The sequence below is a fragment of the Pseudonaja textilis genome, chromosome 7, assembly GCF_049901715.1.
Source record: "Pseudonaja textilis isolate UNSWEBS1 chromosome 7, rPseTex1.2, whole genome shotgun sequence".
NCBI classification, from domain to species: domain Eukaryota; kingdom Metazoa; phylum Chordata; class Lepidosauria; order Squamata; family Elapidae; genus Pseudonaja; species Pseudonaja textilis.
In genome coordinates this window covers 27,342,471-27,357,934 of record NC_141996.1, presented here as the reverse complement: position 1 = coordinate 27,357,934, position 15,464 = coordinate 27,342,471, and the positions used below count along the sequence as shown (strand labels likewise).

The following is a 15,464-nucleotide window of genomic DNA, read 5'->3' as shown; positions in this document are numbered from 1 at the left end:
CCAACTGTCTTGTCAAAGTCACTGAAAAGTGAAGTCTCAGAATCTAAACTGGGAATATTTTAATTAAAAAAGAAAAAAAGCATTATAAGAAGAAAAGGAGTAACATGAATCCTAAATAGTTAATAAATTCTCAACTTTTCAATTAACTTAAAAATGATATGGATGTCATTTGTAGAGATGTAGTCATGTGACTACCCTGACATCTATATTCTTTGTGATAAATCTACACCTACTCTGTCAGCATTTTACATGATGTAGAGTGTGAAATATAGTGTGAAATCAGCAATCATTCACATCTTAGCAGACATAAGAGAATATCCTGTCCATTTTGAATTATTTGTCCTGCAGATTAATGTTATCTTACCATTGGTTATCGTAGAAGATACAAATTAAGGACAGAAATTTGATCAAGATATCATTTGTCTGTATTGCTTCAGAGAAAGACCAGGAGATTAAAAACCAATTCTATGTTTATGCAAAAGTAAATTCTAGTCTGAACAGAAGAACTTGGTAAATATCCACAGAACTGTAGAATCTGTTTTCACTCTCTAAACCTCAAAGACCCAAAGCTATTTTAGACCAGGACAGATTAACTGCTTAAATAATTTAGGGGTACCTATTCTGTCTGGAAATGGATCTTTGGAAACTCAAGCAGAATGTTTGGGTTTTTTAATGTTAAAAATTACATAAGTGGCTTAAAACTTCTGACTGACAATATCAGGAACTGAACCCATAGGTTTTTGGCACACAAACCCAATTACTTCTCTATGCAGATTAAACTCTAAATTTATATGACATCACTTTGTTTACGGTGACTTAATCTGCCAGACAAAACCAAAGAAATAGGAATTTAATGAATTCAGATCTAAATGGCATGTCAAATAAAGACACAGTTGCTGAAAAAGATGCGTCTTAAGCCATAAACCATCATTTACAAAAGATGATGGCTCCATTTATCAAAATGTGCTAAGTGAGAAACAAACCATTGTTTAGCTTAATGTAACCTATATGCCTTTATGAAAAGCTAAAAAATGTGCTTGAAAGTTTAAAAGCAAAATACATGAAGTAATGAAGTCATGGGCTTATGTGATTTTGATTATGTTTCATAATATTTTATTTCAGTTATTAGCTAGAAATTACCATCATTTCGGCCGGTCACACCAATCACAGTATTACAGTGTAAGAAAATTACTTGCATTATTGTCACAAACGTATTGCCAACTAAATATTTCTGGAAAACCATAGGGAAATATGTATGCATTAACTCTCTTCATTCATTTCCGTTGCAACATATATTAAACAGCAACTTTCTTCATATATTGGAGGCAACATTATTGTTAGTATTCATAATAAAAAAAATATGAATTTTTCAATTCTGTGATGATCCAACTTCTCATAAAGGCTTATTTTGGGAAGATAATTGTGCAGAGTTCAAACTTTAATTTTCAGTGGCTTTTCATATCAGATGTCTTTTTCTCCAAAATTAGATTGTCTAGTTACACAGAAAAACAAGGTGAAAAGTACCCTGGTTTGCTTATGTACTGCCCCATAAGAAGACTGAAGGAGACATTGGAAATGGAACCAGCCATTCTTTCTCAATTTGGATTTCCTTAGCAGGAAAAAAGGGATGAAAATTAGGTCTTTATTATACATTTCTGAGACATCTCTCCAAGACACTAAAAATAAATCTCACAATGGGATTCTTCATTACAATAGCTAGTAGTTTTCCAACATTCTGCTACCATTTCCAAACATGAGTTCTTACCTTGAACAATCAAATAAACTTGAGAAGTCTTGGGATGGTGCAGCGTTTGGACTGAGCATGTGTATGATCCTTCATCATAGATATCCACTTTCTGGATCCGAAGGCTGTATTCCAGAAGAGAAAGCTGCTGGAGCTCTACTCGAGGGTCCAGTGACCATTTGTCCTGACCAGCAAAAATAATACCAGAACGATTTAACCAGGCCACCTTGGAGCTTTTGTCTTCTATAAAACACCTGTATGAGATGACAAAATGAAATATTGATGTGTAAAAAGTCCTTGCATTTGGAATGTAAAACAAGCATGGAAAATTATAGTCCCATCACATCAATAATGCATGTATTATAATAAAACATATCTAGAAGACATTTGAATTTTTGAGATTGCTTTGTATCTCTTTCCAATCATCCATAATCAGTAAAATTTCAATTATTGCCATCGATTTATCTAGCCATAGAATTAGGATAAATGTTATGGTATGTGCAAAATGAAGGACATTAATCTAGGAATCTAGGAAATTGTTTGTGATGATCAGTTGCTAAACTAATAAGAATTTTTAAAAATGCTTTTATAAGTAGTTACTGCCAAGTCCTTTGTTATCACTGTAGAGACCTGACAGTTTATGGTTTCTTAGAAACTTTTTTTAAAAAATGAGGAAGACCCTCCCCTGCAATTATATGTTGGTGATGTACTGGTTATTTATTGAGAAGTACTTCAGTTGCTAGTCTTGTAATATCTCTCTTTCTTAATAAATCTTGCTAAAGAAACTTTGAGAGACATGCTTGAAAAGGAAATTACTTTTAATTTTGAGGAAGACCAAGGCCTTATATTAATCCAACTGAATTGTTCTATCAATTTGCTATCACAAGGGCTCCTATAGTTGTATTGTTAATTATGGACAGTTATTTAATTTAGGTTTACTGATTTATATTTACTTTTCATAATGAATTAAATTCATAATTTGTAAATTTTCTGTAATATAGTAATCTGAAAAATCTGTTTTCCATAATCTGTGAATGACTTCTCCTCTAACACTTATTTATTTGGGAAGAGGATTTTATGCTTTTTTAAAAAAAACAAACAAACTTCATTCTCTATCCAGGCTGCAAGGAACTCTGGGACAGTTATGCAAAAATACAGTACAATTTACCACTTAACTATGCCATGTTAATGTCAATACTAAGAGGATATTTATAGGCAGAAAGATGAATAAAAAAACTTGCAAGCACCATAACTTATTTAATCCTTTTATACGAAAGCTCTTATAAATTTGGGAGATCCAGCTATATCTCATGGATAAAACCAACTAATAAGGAATCTGGAGTAACGTGGCTTCACCAAAATTAAATGATGTATTTTGATACATATTGCAGTTTTCTATTGTTCATTAATTAGAAAATTGGCAAGCCTAATGGATGTTCCAGCCCAAATGAGCTGCTAGAGGATGTGGAGACATTTGGCATTCTATCTCCTAGCAAAATAATGTATTTCCAAGTTGCTTCTATTTTTCTGTATACATTTTAATTATTTGTTGTGAAGCAGACACTGGAAAATAAAATAACATGGAATAATGATAATTACAGTTTTCTGCCTTATCCATTAATACACTGTCATTGTGGCAGCTTCTTTAACTTTCTAACTTTAATTTAGCGCCAGCTGTGTATAGGCAGTGCACAGAAATAATCAGCATGCTTCCCAGAAGACGAACGATCAACACTACAAAATATGAAAAGCAAGGATCTTAGCACTGCACTGCACTTGTATGAAAACACTCCAGGCAATATGGGCAAAGCATGTGATGTCCCAAATGGCCTATGAATAATGCTGGGCTTGACTGAAGTGATAGTGGGCTTAGTTTGGTTTGAACAAATATGAAATTATCACTACCCAAATCTAGAAGTGATATACATATCATTTGGAAAAATTGCTGAACTGAAGAAATAAATTCTACCAACTCTGTCATATTTTTATGAATCTTTCATTCTTTGCTAATCAACTTAGATACAGAGAACATACAGTATATTTGAGGCAACAGGAATCACATTAATGTTATTAGATTATATAACTTGAAATGATACATATTATGAAGGCAAGAGTCAATTTGAGAAGAACCTGATGCTTTGAAAATGAAGTAGTACAAAAACATAATCATAGAAGATAGTGATCAAATTATGTCACTAATGACACAGCATAAGCTCATAGCTAAGCAGTTTTTTACAGACAAAATAAAGTCCTTCAGTTCTTACGAAGTTGGAAAACAATATATTATTATCTCTTTTATTCATTAAACATGAAACACAGTTAACTGAACATTTAAACATTGTGTTAATGTATCACAAACATCATTCATTGGAGCTGATGGTTGATACTGATTGCTGCCCAGATCCTAGGGATCAACCAATTATCTTCTTAAAATGTTGTTATTGTTGTTGTTATTTAGCGATTGATGACAACATGACACAATAGAAGTAAACATACACAGCCCACATATTTATATATAAAACTTCTATGGGGTAAGGCAGTGGCTCATAACTGGATTTCTAATTCAACTATCAAGACAATCACTTCTGGCTTTGCTTCGTGGAGGTCTTCTAGGAAACCAGAGGGAAATCTCGCACAATATGTTTAATACTTTGCATATCTGCAACAAGAGGAATATTTCCATCCCATTGATATAGGGAAGACACACTTCTACTAGTGTATCACATCTAATTCTGTTCAATTTCAAGGCCGGTCAAAACCAGATAATTTGGTAAAGGGATCAATAATGGCCACGCCACAAAAAGGTACCTTGGATCATTACTTTTTCCAAGCGTTCTTGGAGTTAAACTGGGTAAATGTTACATGAATAGCTCTTTCCTATGCCGACCTATGGGATTTCAATCTTGTGATGGGCTATACATTGTCCTGGTGTGTAGAGACTGCCTTGTTATTCAGTGTCCTTGACCATAGCCAAATGAGAGCTTTTGGTTTTCTAATCAATGGTGGTGTGATATTGCTAAGTACTGGTAACACAGGAGTGTGATACAGTGTGCCAGAGATGATATACATTGACTGGCAGAATTAGACATCTATTTGGTGTGGGCACTGTTAAGCCACACGTTGGTACAATATTTAGCTGTGGCATAAACCAAATACAAGGCTGCTGTTCATAGGGTGTTAATATTAGTGTCCTGGGAAGTTCTAGCCAGACTGTTCAGTTAATAGTTGCTGTTTTTCAATTTTGCAGCTGTTTTTTCCAGGTGTTGTCAGAAGGTTAGTGATCTGTCCAGTGTTACCCTCAGGTACCTTGGAGATTTATTACATTGTAAGATACGGTTCCAGAAGTTCGCTGAAGGCTGGTAATTATTATATTAATTGCTGTAAAAAAATCCCAAGTTACATGATTCCTCACTAGTCCCTCTGGCAATTGTATTTTACTATTTCCTACAATATCCCATAATTGTGTCTGATTATTTTTATTTGACAATTTTTCAACCTATTTTTGCTACTTTTTCTAGCTTTCCACAACTAACAGTCCTGTGCCTACTGTGGAAAGAAAATACCCATACACCCCTTGAATCACTTCTCTTCCCATCTATTCCAGAGGCAAAAGCCTCCCCTGACAGAAAATTATAAGAACTTTTAAAACTGAACTCGGCAAAGCACATTTCCCCAAGAAGCCAACTACCAGCAAATCAATCAAGAAACAAAATCAAAATAAGAAAATCCCTAATCACAATATTGCTCCCCAGTGCCAGATCCCAATGCTTGACCCTCATAAAATTCCACACCTAGAAAATATTTCACACCTAGAAAAGATCAATACACAACCTGCAGTGTGAGACATCTCTCTTCTCCTCACTAGACTTCACAGGGAAAAAACAATTCTGTTAACACACCTTCATGCCTCACAATCCAAATCCCATCATTACTATAAATTTTGCTACTCTCAGTGTTCTGATTTTGCAGAAATTGCTGACCCTCTGTTCTGTGCCTGGCTTTTCAAATAAAACTCTAACTCTACTACTTTAAGCAATTGTGATATGTCCTTTATGGGGTAATTTGACATGGAATCAGACCCAAAATTCTTCTAGAGCTACTTTAAAAAGGTGATCTGGGGGCTTCAGTTATGAAATAGAGACTAAATACAATTAAATTTAATATAAATTAAAATCTCTTAGCCTACTGTTTCTTTAATAGGAATAATAGAAATGATCAGTGATAGTAGAGACTTTAAACGTAAAAGTTTGGACAGTCTTGGACTATAAATATTCATTGCTCCCAGTAAACAGAAAATAAGAAATTTATGAAGAGTTGTGTGTGATCAGATCAATGTCTATCTACTCAATCATATTTTTTTCCAAATTACCATCCAGCCATTCACAGAAAGGCTGTAAGTATATAATGTTTTTAACAACATCTTTTTTTTTTGTTTTGTAAATATATTGTCTCTAAAGGTAGAGATGTTAGAGCCATTTAAAATATTCTCAATTGCCTTATCATTCATCAGTCATGACCCACTATGAGATGACCCACTGTGGTGACCTTCTGATAGAATTGTCCCTAAACTCCTAGCTAGCAGATGCAGCCCCAACATTTCTGAAAGTATCATGCTGTGGAAGTCTAGTTTATGCTTTTAAAAGCATTAAATAGCAGCCATCATGATCCCTGGTGATAGCAAATACATTTTGTGATATTCGAGTCCTGACCTTGCTTGATAAATAATTGATAAAAAATAGCTTCCAATATTTCTAACAACAGAATAAGAAGCAACATCTCATTTGTTCTGCTTTTCTCATCCTGTATAACTAAATGATATGTCCAGGGGTGGGATGCAAATTTTTTAATAACCAGTTCTGTGGGCGTGGCTTAGTTGGTCATGTGATTGGGTGAAAGTGGTTTGGTGGTCATGTTATTGGCTGGGTGTGGTCAACTCAATATCACTCACATTGAGGCATGCATCTCCTCGCATGGCCTCTCATGACTATGGGGATGCTGCAACAGTCGTAAGTTTGAAAAATTGTCATAAGTCACTTTTTTCAGTGCCATTGTAACTTTGAATGGAGTTAATGGAGAGGCAGTTTCTGTAAGAAACACCAGAATGTTTCCTGCCTGCATTCCTTACAGGATTAGGCCAGTAATTTCTTCTAACAACCGTTTCTCCAAACTGCTTAGAATGTTAACAACCGGTTTTAGAGAAAAGGTGCGAACTGGTAGAACCCCACCCCTGGATATGTCTAATCCCAAGGCTGTTGACTCTCCACCTTTAGTCATCTCTGTTGACACCAGTGAATTTTGAAAGAGAAAGAATAAAGACTAGAGCCTAAAGATAAGAAAATTATTTGGCAGCAAATGGTTTCTTGTGAGAAAAGTCAGACATTTACAGTGTCCCATAGACTGAATGTAGGTATGAGCTATCTGCTGAGATCAAAGATCTGCTTTTTTAAACCATGTCCAAACTTTAATCTGCTGGGGTTTTTTGCAAAGAAGCTGGCATTTCCTTCATTATGTTATCCACTGTGGTCATTTCTGGACGGTATGTTTGAAAGATTATAAGGGAGCCTTGTATCCTACTTAAGAGAGCACAATTCTTTATTTCAACAACAGTTGAAGTATGTCCATCTATTTGAAAATATTTTCTTATCTGAACAACTGTGCAATCATTTAGTTTTACTCCAGTTCAAAGTACAAAATGTTGTCAGTTAAGTGGTAGAATTTGTGTACTGAAGAATAAGCAAAAACACAGATCAGATTCCCTAACCAGTCATTCCAACTGTAGTGAGCTATTTTAAAGTGTATAATTTAAAGTGTATAACTATTTTAAAGTTTACCTTTCAACATTCCTTTGGTAGTGCATTTTTTCTGTTTCGGATTAAATGTAAATATCTGTTTTGATGAATGATTGAAGAGTACTAGGAATAATATCAGAAATAAATAACTTGTGGTTCTCAAGGTAGCTTTACGTGCAGCTGTCTGCTTCATTTTAAACTCGTTTTGGATAAGGTCAGATTTCCAATCCAAAGCATTTCTTCTTTCCTTCCTTGTGATGTAAGAAAAAAAGGACTTCCATAAAGAGAGTAAGAGAATGGGGAGAATCCTACTCTTTTCCATTGCTTCCTTATCTCTTATCTCCATTCCCTTCCCTATTATTCAAACAGCAACTTTAGATATTCCAATATTTTGTATCCTCAGGCAATATATATATTCCATAAAAAAGCCAACTTTCTTACGATTGCAAATGAAGATAAACAAAAAAGGAGTATATTTTCAAGGATATTTTTTAAAAAATGTTTTTGGACTCATGCATGATACTGTACATCATACATTTTGGGTAGATTGTGCAGTAAGTAAAATAGAATTTTATTAACCAAATAGTAGAAAAACCAATTGCCTGACATGAAATGTCAACAATAAACTTTCTTTCAGAGGTGGTATTTAGCAGGTTCTGACCAGTTCTGGAGAATCAGTAGCGGAAATTTTGAGTAGTTTGGAGAACCGGCAAATCCCACCTCTGACTGGAGATTTTACAGTATCCTTTCCCTGCTATGCCCACCAAGCCACGCCCACAGAATCGGTAGTAAAAAAAAAATTGAATCCCACCACTGTTTTGTATGTAACACTGGACATTATTAATCTAAACTAATAATGATTTATGTAAAGATTCTCAGACAGAGAATAACAAGTATGAATTCAGTATTAACAGAATATTAAGTGCCAATGTAGCTGTAGTCAAGACAACCAATATATAGCAACCATCGAACAGAACTCTCGAACAGAAGAAACAGAAACTCACTGAGACTCTCTTCTGAGACTAAGACTCCAGAAACACCAGAATAGGAACTAAACAACCCAGGTTTCTGGTTCCATCTTATAGCCGTTTGAGAAACCACACCCAATTACAGTTTTGCATTTTCTTAAAGATACAGTATTAAAATATCTATCCTGGTTTATATATTTCCAACCCAAATATCTGTTAGGTGACTTATATTCCTAACATTCTCCCCTTTTGGGTAAGACAATATATACAAACTTACATTCTAAGTCCATAATCTTCACAGTACGCCTTATGCTTTATAGAGCCTTGGGCCTTTGTAAAATGTTCTGCTACATTGTTTTCTGACATACAGTATTCCAGCTTAATCATTTTACTTTGCACACATTGTCTCACATTTAAATATCTTAAATCTGTGTTTCGTTCTTGTTTTAAAAGCAATATTTGAAACCATCTGTATTGCTGATTGGTTATCTTCATAAACAACAATAGAATCTGTTACATCAATTCCCATATCAATTAATAGTTGCTTATACAAAACTAAATCTGTACATAGTAAAGACAAACATGAGAATTCAGCCTTCACTGTTGACAAACTTAGATGTTTCTGTCTAATAGACCTCCATCAATCAATGCTTTTCCCAATAATACTACAGTACCCAATGTAGATTTTCATGTATTTATGTCTGTAGCAAAACTTGCATCAGCATATGCAGTTAAACTCAGTTCATCTTTAGGCTCCAATTACAATGCATAATGCATTGTTTGTTTTAGATATCTTAACACACGCTTAGCAGCTTGCCAGTGCCTTTCAGTCGGCTCAGCGTTAAATCTAGCTAATTGATTAACACTGTATGCGATATATGGACTTGACCAATTACTGAGATAAGATAAACTACCAATCAAGGACTGATAAATGTTCTTATCAAGAACAGGACTTTGAACATCACTATGGCTAAACTCCCGACTCATTGGTGTTTTAGCCAGCTTACAAAGTTCCATTTTAAAACTTTTTAGTAATTGGTTAATTTTATCTGCCTGTGAGATCTTGTATCCTTCCCTAGTTCTATCTATCTTTAAACCAAGATATTGTTTGATTTTTCCTAACTGTTTTATCTTAAATTTCTTTTCTAACAGTGAAATTATTTTAGTAGCTTCTTGTTCAGTTTTTGTGATTAATGCTATGTCATCAGTAAACAATAACAATAATGACACTATACCATCACTTTCCTTTTTAAACAAACATGGATCAGCCATGCCAGCTACAAAACCTATCTTACTTAATTCTTTAACTATACATTGGTTCCACTCATATCCTGATTGCTTCAAGCCCTAAAGACTCTTTTTCAATTTCCAGCTATCAGTTGTATTATCTTCTTTAATATCTAAAGGTTTCTTTAAATAAATAGTGTGTCACAACGGTGCATGCAGATATGGCGTCTCTACATCCAAATGATTTACAATGTATTTCTTTTTAGCTGCCCACACTAATGCTGCCCTTAATGTAGTAGCCTTCAGACTAGGTGCAAACACCTCATCATAGTCATTTGCTGTCTGATTGAACCCTTGTGCTACTAACCTGGCTTTATGGGTAACAGTCTCATCTACACCTGTCTTTAGCTTATATATCCATGTACATCCTATGGCATATTTACCTGGTGGTAACCTAACATTTTCATATACCTCCAGTCCTTTTAAAGATTCTAGTTCCTTATCCATTGCTGTCTGCCAAGCAGCCTGATCCTTAGCAGGATACATTTTTAGTTCACTATAGTTACTTGGAACTGTATTCACTTGGCATACAACACTAGCCTGATATCTATCAGGTGGTCATGTTACTCGGGTTGAACATCTTGGTAATACAGGGCTTACTGGTAGACTCACCTGTGCCATCTGCTCTTGTTCTTCTACCTCCTCCTGTGCCTGTTCTCCTATTTCCTCCTGTTCTTCCTCTTTAATGGCTATTTGTGGTTTACTTATTTTATCTTTAGGGACTATTTGGGTGTCAATAATAATATCATTTCTGGATTCCTGTTCCAGTTTATCCCACCCAACGTGCTCAAGAAATTTTGCACTAGCTCTACAATCAACATGAGCTCTGCCTTGATCCCAAAATCTAAACAATCTATGGTTGGCCTCGTAACCCACAAAAAATAACTTCTTAGCTCTATGTTGCCCTTTCAGTCTTACTTGTGAGGGAATATGCACCCATGCTAGAGCTCCAAATCTATGTAGGTAACTTCAATTTGGTTTTCTGCCATGCCAACGAGTGAATGGCAATTCTCCAGTTCTTGTGTTAAATACATTGTTTAACACATGATTGCTACACATTATGGCCTCACCCCACAGTGTTTCAGGTAAACTTGAGTCAGATAACATAGTGCGAGCCATGGCTTGTAATGTTTGCCCTCTGCGTTCTACAAACGAGCTATGTTGTGGTCTGTAAGGTGCAGAACGTTTATGCTCAACACCAGCCAATTTCAACATTGTTTGGAATCTTTTGTTAACAAACTCAGTCCCATTATCAGTAACTAAAGTAATTACTTTACTTTCCATTTTTCTCTCAGCAAACCTTAGCTAGTTAAAGAAATGTTGGAATGTTTCTGTTTTGTTTTTCATAAGATAGCAGAAACCGTATCGTGAGTAATAATACTCAAAATATAGCAGGCACCTCCTAAACTTGGTTTCTTAGGACCAATTATGTCAGCAAAAACAACCTCCAAAGGTTCTTTGGTCTTAAACCCATTAAGTCTGTTTGCTGGAGTAACCTTACTCTTCTCTTGGCTACAAGCATTACAGTTTAAATACTTGCTACAGGGTTTCAATTTTACTCCCTCTGACAATTTGACAATTTGTTTGAGCATTTTGAAATTAATGTGCCCTAGACATCTATGCAGTAAATGTATACATTCATCATGTGGCTTGACATTGTTATAAACTGAGTTAGCCATCTTCAACTGGTCATCATGTATTGCATATAAATCATTCTCTAAATTAGCAGTAACACTTTTACCCTCTTTCTCTATTATACAGTAATCTCCCCTAAAGGTTACTATATAACCAAGATTAACTAAAGCCCTTACTGATAATAAATTAAATTTCAGTTTAGGTACATATAACATAGTTAAATGTTCATTTATACAAGAACAATATGCAGTATCTTCACCTGATGCTTTGATCTTCCATCCATTTGTTGTTTACTCGTGGACATCTTTACAAACCTTTTTCTATCTTTAGTAATGCATTGCAATGCTCCACTATCAACAACTCACAAATCATGGTTTACAGTTGAATTGCTAGACATAGCTAAACTAACATTCTTCTTAGCCTTCTGGTGTTTACTAGTATTCTGTCTTTTTCCTTTCTTACAGAATCTAGCTATATGTCCCCTAGCCCCACAAGAAAAACATTTCCATAACAGTATAGGCAGTTGAAGACAAATCCTCTTCTTGTGGTTGTTCTTTCCTCAGTTGGTTTCTATCCAACTGTCTTCTTGCTTCTTCTAACAACCTTCCAGTTATGTCAGTCAATGTCAGTTTATCTCTGGGCAGGACTTCCAGTGAAGATACATAATCATCATAACTTTCATCTAATGAGGAAAGAATGATGTAAACTTGATGCAGCTCTGAAAATATCAGTTCCTTTTCATGTAGCTCTTGAAAAGTTCTTTTCATGAAGTTTAAATGAGCTAACATATCTCCACCTTTCAGAAGACGTGCTCTAAACAGTTTACATGTAAGATGTATGTGTGCACCTACACTGTCACAAACATAAATCCTCTTCAAATTCTCCCAACACTTAGCAGCAGACTCTTCTTCACGAATATGGACTAGCTGTTGGTCACTCAGTGTTAGTCCAATTATACAAAAAGCTCGTTCGTTGTTCTGTTTAAAGTCAGCAAGCTTCTTGGCATCATCCTCATTAGCTGGATCCCAAGCATTAACATCCAGTGGGTCTTGAACTACATTCTATAACCCTTCTCTATGCAGAAGTAGACTGCACTTCATAGACCAGGAAACATAGTTTGTTCCATCCAACCAGGTTATCAGTGACTTGTTGAAGTGTCTTGTGCCATCTTTACCAGGATAGTAACCCACAATTAAACAGTAAACAACTGTCTGTATACAGTACTGTGTATTCACACTAACTCTCAGTTATCTGAGCCTGGTATGGTCTGGGCCCATAACCAGTGTTGAGGTAATTCCCCATTAGGAGAATGAGTGCATACAGGGAGACTTATTGAGAGTAGTGTTTGAATAATACACACACAGCACACAGATACACTGTACAGTAAATGTAGGTTTTTACTTCCGATAAAGGTTTAAGCAAAGTTCAAACACAGTCCAAAGTCATTCACAGGTAAAAACAGTCAGTTTTCAGTCCAGGGATAATCCAATAACAAAGTCCAGTGTCAAAAATAGTTCAGTATCAGACTTACATCAAATCCAAGAATATCACTCAATTAGGAGGAATGGCAAAACTCTCCAAAAGAAGAAACAGAAACTCACTGAGACTCTCTTCTGAGACTAAGACTAAGACTCCAGAAACACCAGAACAGGAACTAAACAACCCAGGTTTCTGGCTCCATCTTATGGCCGTTTGAGAAACCACGCCCAATTACAGTTTTGCATTTTCTTAAAGATACAGTATTAAAATATCTATCCTGGTTTATATATTTCCAACCCAAATAGCTGTTAGATGACTTATATTCCTAACAGCAGCTTGGCTAAAAATAACTGCCTATTTCTGCTCAAAACTGTGAATATTTATACTCAGATAACAAAGAAACTTATTTTTTAATAGAGTAATCCACTCTTATAGATGTGCTACAGTTAGCATACTTTGTTATAAGCATAACTCTCATTCCTTCTCCATTTAGACAAATATATATACACAATCAGATACCAATCAAATACACAAAGGAGGACATAATTCTTATAACTCTCGTAATATGGGATAGCTGTATATGCATATTTTCTCATTCAATAACCTGCCTATTTTCTAAAATGTGACCGCTGTTTCAAACAGTGCCTTTGAACAGGGAGAAAATGGTATTTACAAAAGTGTTTCTTTTGTCTTTGTATTTTCTGCATTGCACAAAATATTGGGGGACTCAACTGTGATCCCACATGCCCAGAGTTATCTTGGTGCCCTTAGTTGTCATGGGAGATCCTGTTCTATCTGATCAGATCTTGGAATAATCAGTGGTTAAGAATGAATGAAACACAACTTTTCCAGCATTATTAGCTTCATGATCTGGCATATAATTTTGCATTGGTTTCTCCTGAGAGCCAATTTGATGTAATGCTTGAGGCATCAGGCAAGAAACCCAGAAATAGTCAGTTCTGGTCCTACTTTAGGCATAAAACCAGCTGAGTAATTTTGAACCAGTTACTTTCTCTCAGCCCTGGGCAATAGCAAACCATTTCTAAAAAAGCTTTACAAAGAAACTGTAGACTCTTGTTCAGGCAGACTCCAAGAGTCAGACAGGATTAAATGGAATTAAAAACAAAACATTTCTATTATAATCATTCCTGTCAACATGGGATAAATTTCCCTTCCTCTTCTCTTTTTCCTTAACTATTTTCTTCTCCTGTGATGCCTGAAAAATAGCCAAATTGGATGAAGAAAAAACTAAATGAATGAAAATGAATTAGTAAGTATATTAAGATATGTGAATATGAAAGAACAGAGTGATGACTTATATATTTTTAAAACTGGTTCTACTAAATTTAGTCAGGAGAATTGAACTATGTTTTTATATTCTTTTGAGGTTTTTTTAATCCTAGCATCTCTCTTGAAACTCTAGTTTTCTATCAAATTATCATTATTTCACAATTTAAAAACTAAAGTACATGAAAAAGTGGTGAAGTCCACTTCAGCTTAAAGAAAAGAACATTGTGAGTTTTCTTATCTGGTCAAATCTAGGCAAAATTCTAGGTGTAATTTATCATGATTCTCCTACTGCCAATTTCAATTTACACCAGATAATATACTATATCTGTAAAAGAGCAATAATAATGCTTTTTACAAAGAGAGAGGGGGGAGATTCTGTCTTGGCAGAAATAACAAAAAAAAAATGAAATGTAAAATGTATTTGGGAGTAGTTTGAAGAGATGGCAGTCATTTTTCTCTTCTAGTCAAGCTGCCTTATTCTGAGAGGAATGTAACCTGCTAAAGCCTTCAGACAAAGCTTGTCTTCCCTTAAGGATCACAGAACTATGAGAGCTGATGAACCAGCTGTAATCTTGCTATTTCACAAATATTTGCAGGATTCAGCTAACAACTTCCCTTGCCACCTATCCCAGCCCCTTGCCACTTTCACCGCCAGTAGCAAAATGGCAAAAAGAGAAATAAAACAGGATCAAACACTGCTTGTTCAATGCAAAACAATGTTGACTCTCAGTAGGAAGCATAAACAACCCTTGCAAATTCTCTAATGTATTGTAAAGTTTGATCCTGCAAAGCAAATTCTTTTGTTAGATGCAATACAGATTGGGGGCAGGGGTGCGAGAAAAGGTGACATGCAACATCAGAGCAAATCATACAAAGATGTTTTTATTCTATCCAGCTTTCTTCTTCCAACTGATCAAATGTAGCATACAGTTGTTAAAAAGAAAGAATAACAAGAAGGGCGGATTCACCTTTTAACTTCTTTTTATTATATCCTGTGAAGATCCAGGAAGCTATAATAAAAACACTATAAAGCTCACTCCTGCTGGAGTTACTTTGAAAGAATCACTGGAAATGCTTACGTCAAAAAAAAAGACAAAAAAATAAGAGAGAAAGGAACTGTCAGAAAGCCTATGAGGAACATTGAGAGAATTAAAACCCAAATAATTTGGATTATACTTATAAAATGCATAAAGTTCACCTTCCTAGTTGAATATATAGATAGTCCTTGCTTGATGACCAAAACTAGGATTGATACCTACACTGTTAAGCAAG

General features: G+C 35.1%; 1 protein-coding gene across 2 annotated transcripts in view; it reads right to left on the bottom strand.

The window, feature by feature from the left end:
• The window catches only part of LSAMP (limbic system associated membrane protein), a 507,719-nt gene that overhangs the window by 239,645 nt on the left and 252,610 nt on the right, over positions 1–15,464 (bottom strand). For both annotated transcript variants that reach the window (XM_087937274.1, XM_087937275.1), the window contains exon 2: positions 1,766–1,998. In XM_087937274.1, coding sequence (XP_087793400.1) covers positions 1,766–1,998 — 233 coding nt within the window. The remainder of the gene's footprint in view (positions 1–1,765; positions 1,999–15,464) is intronic.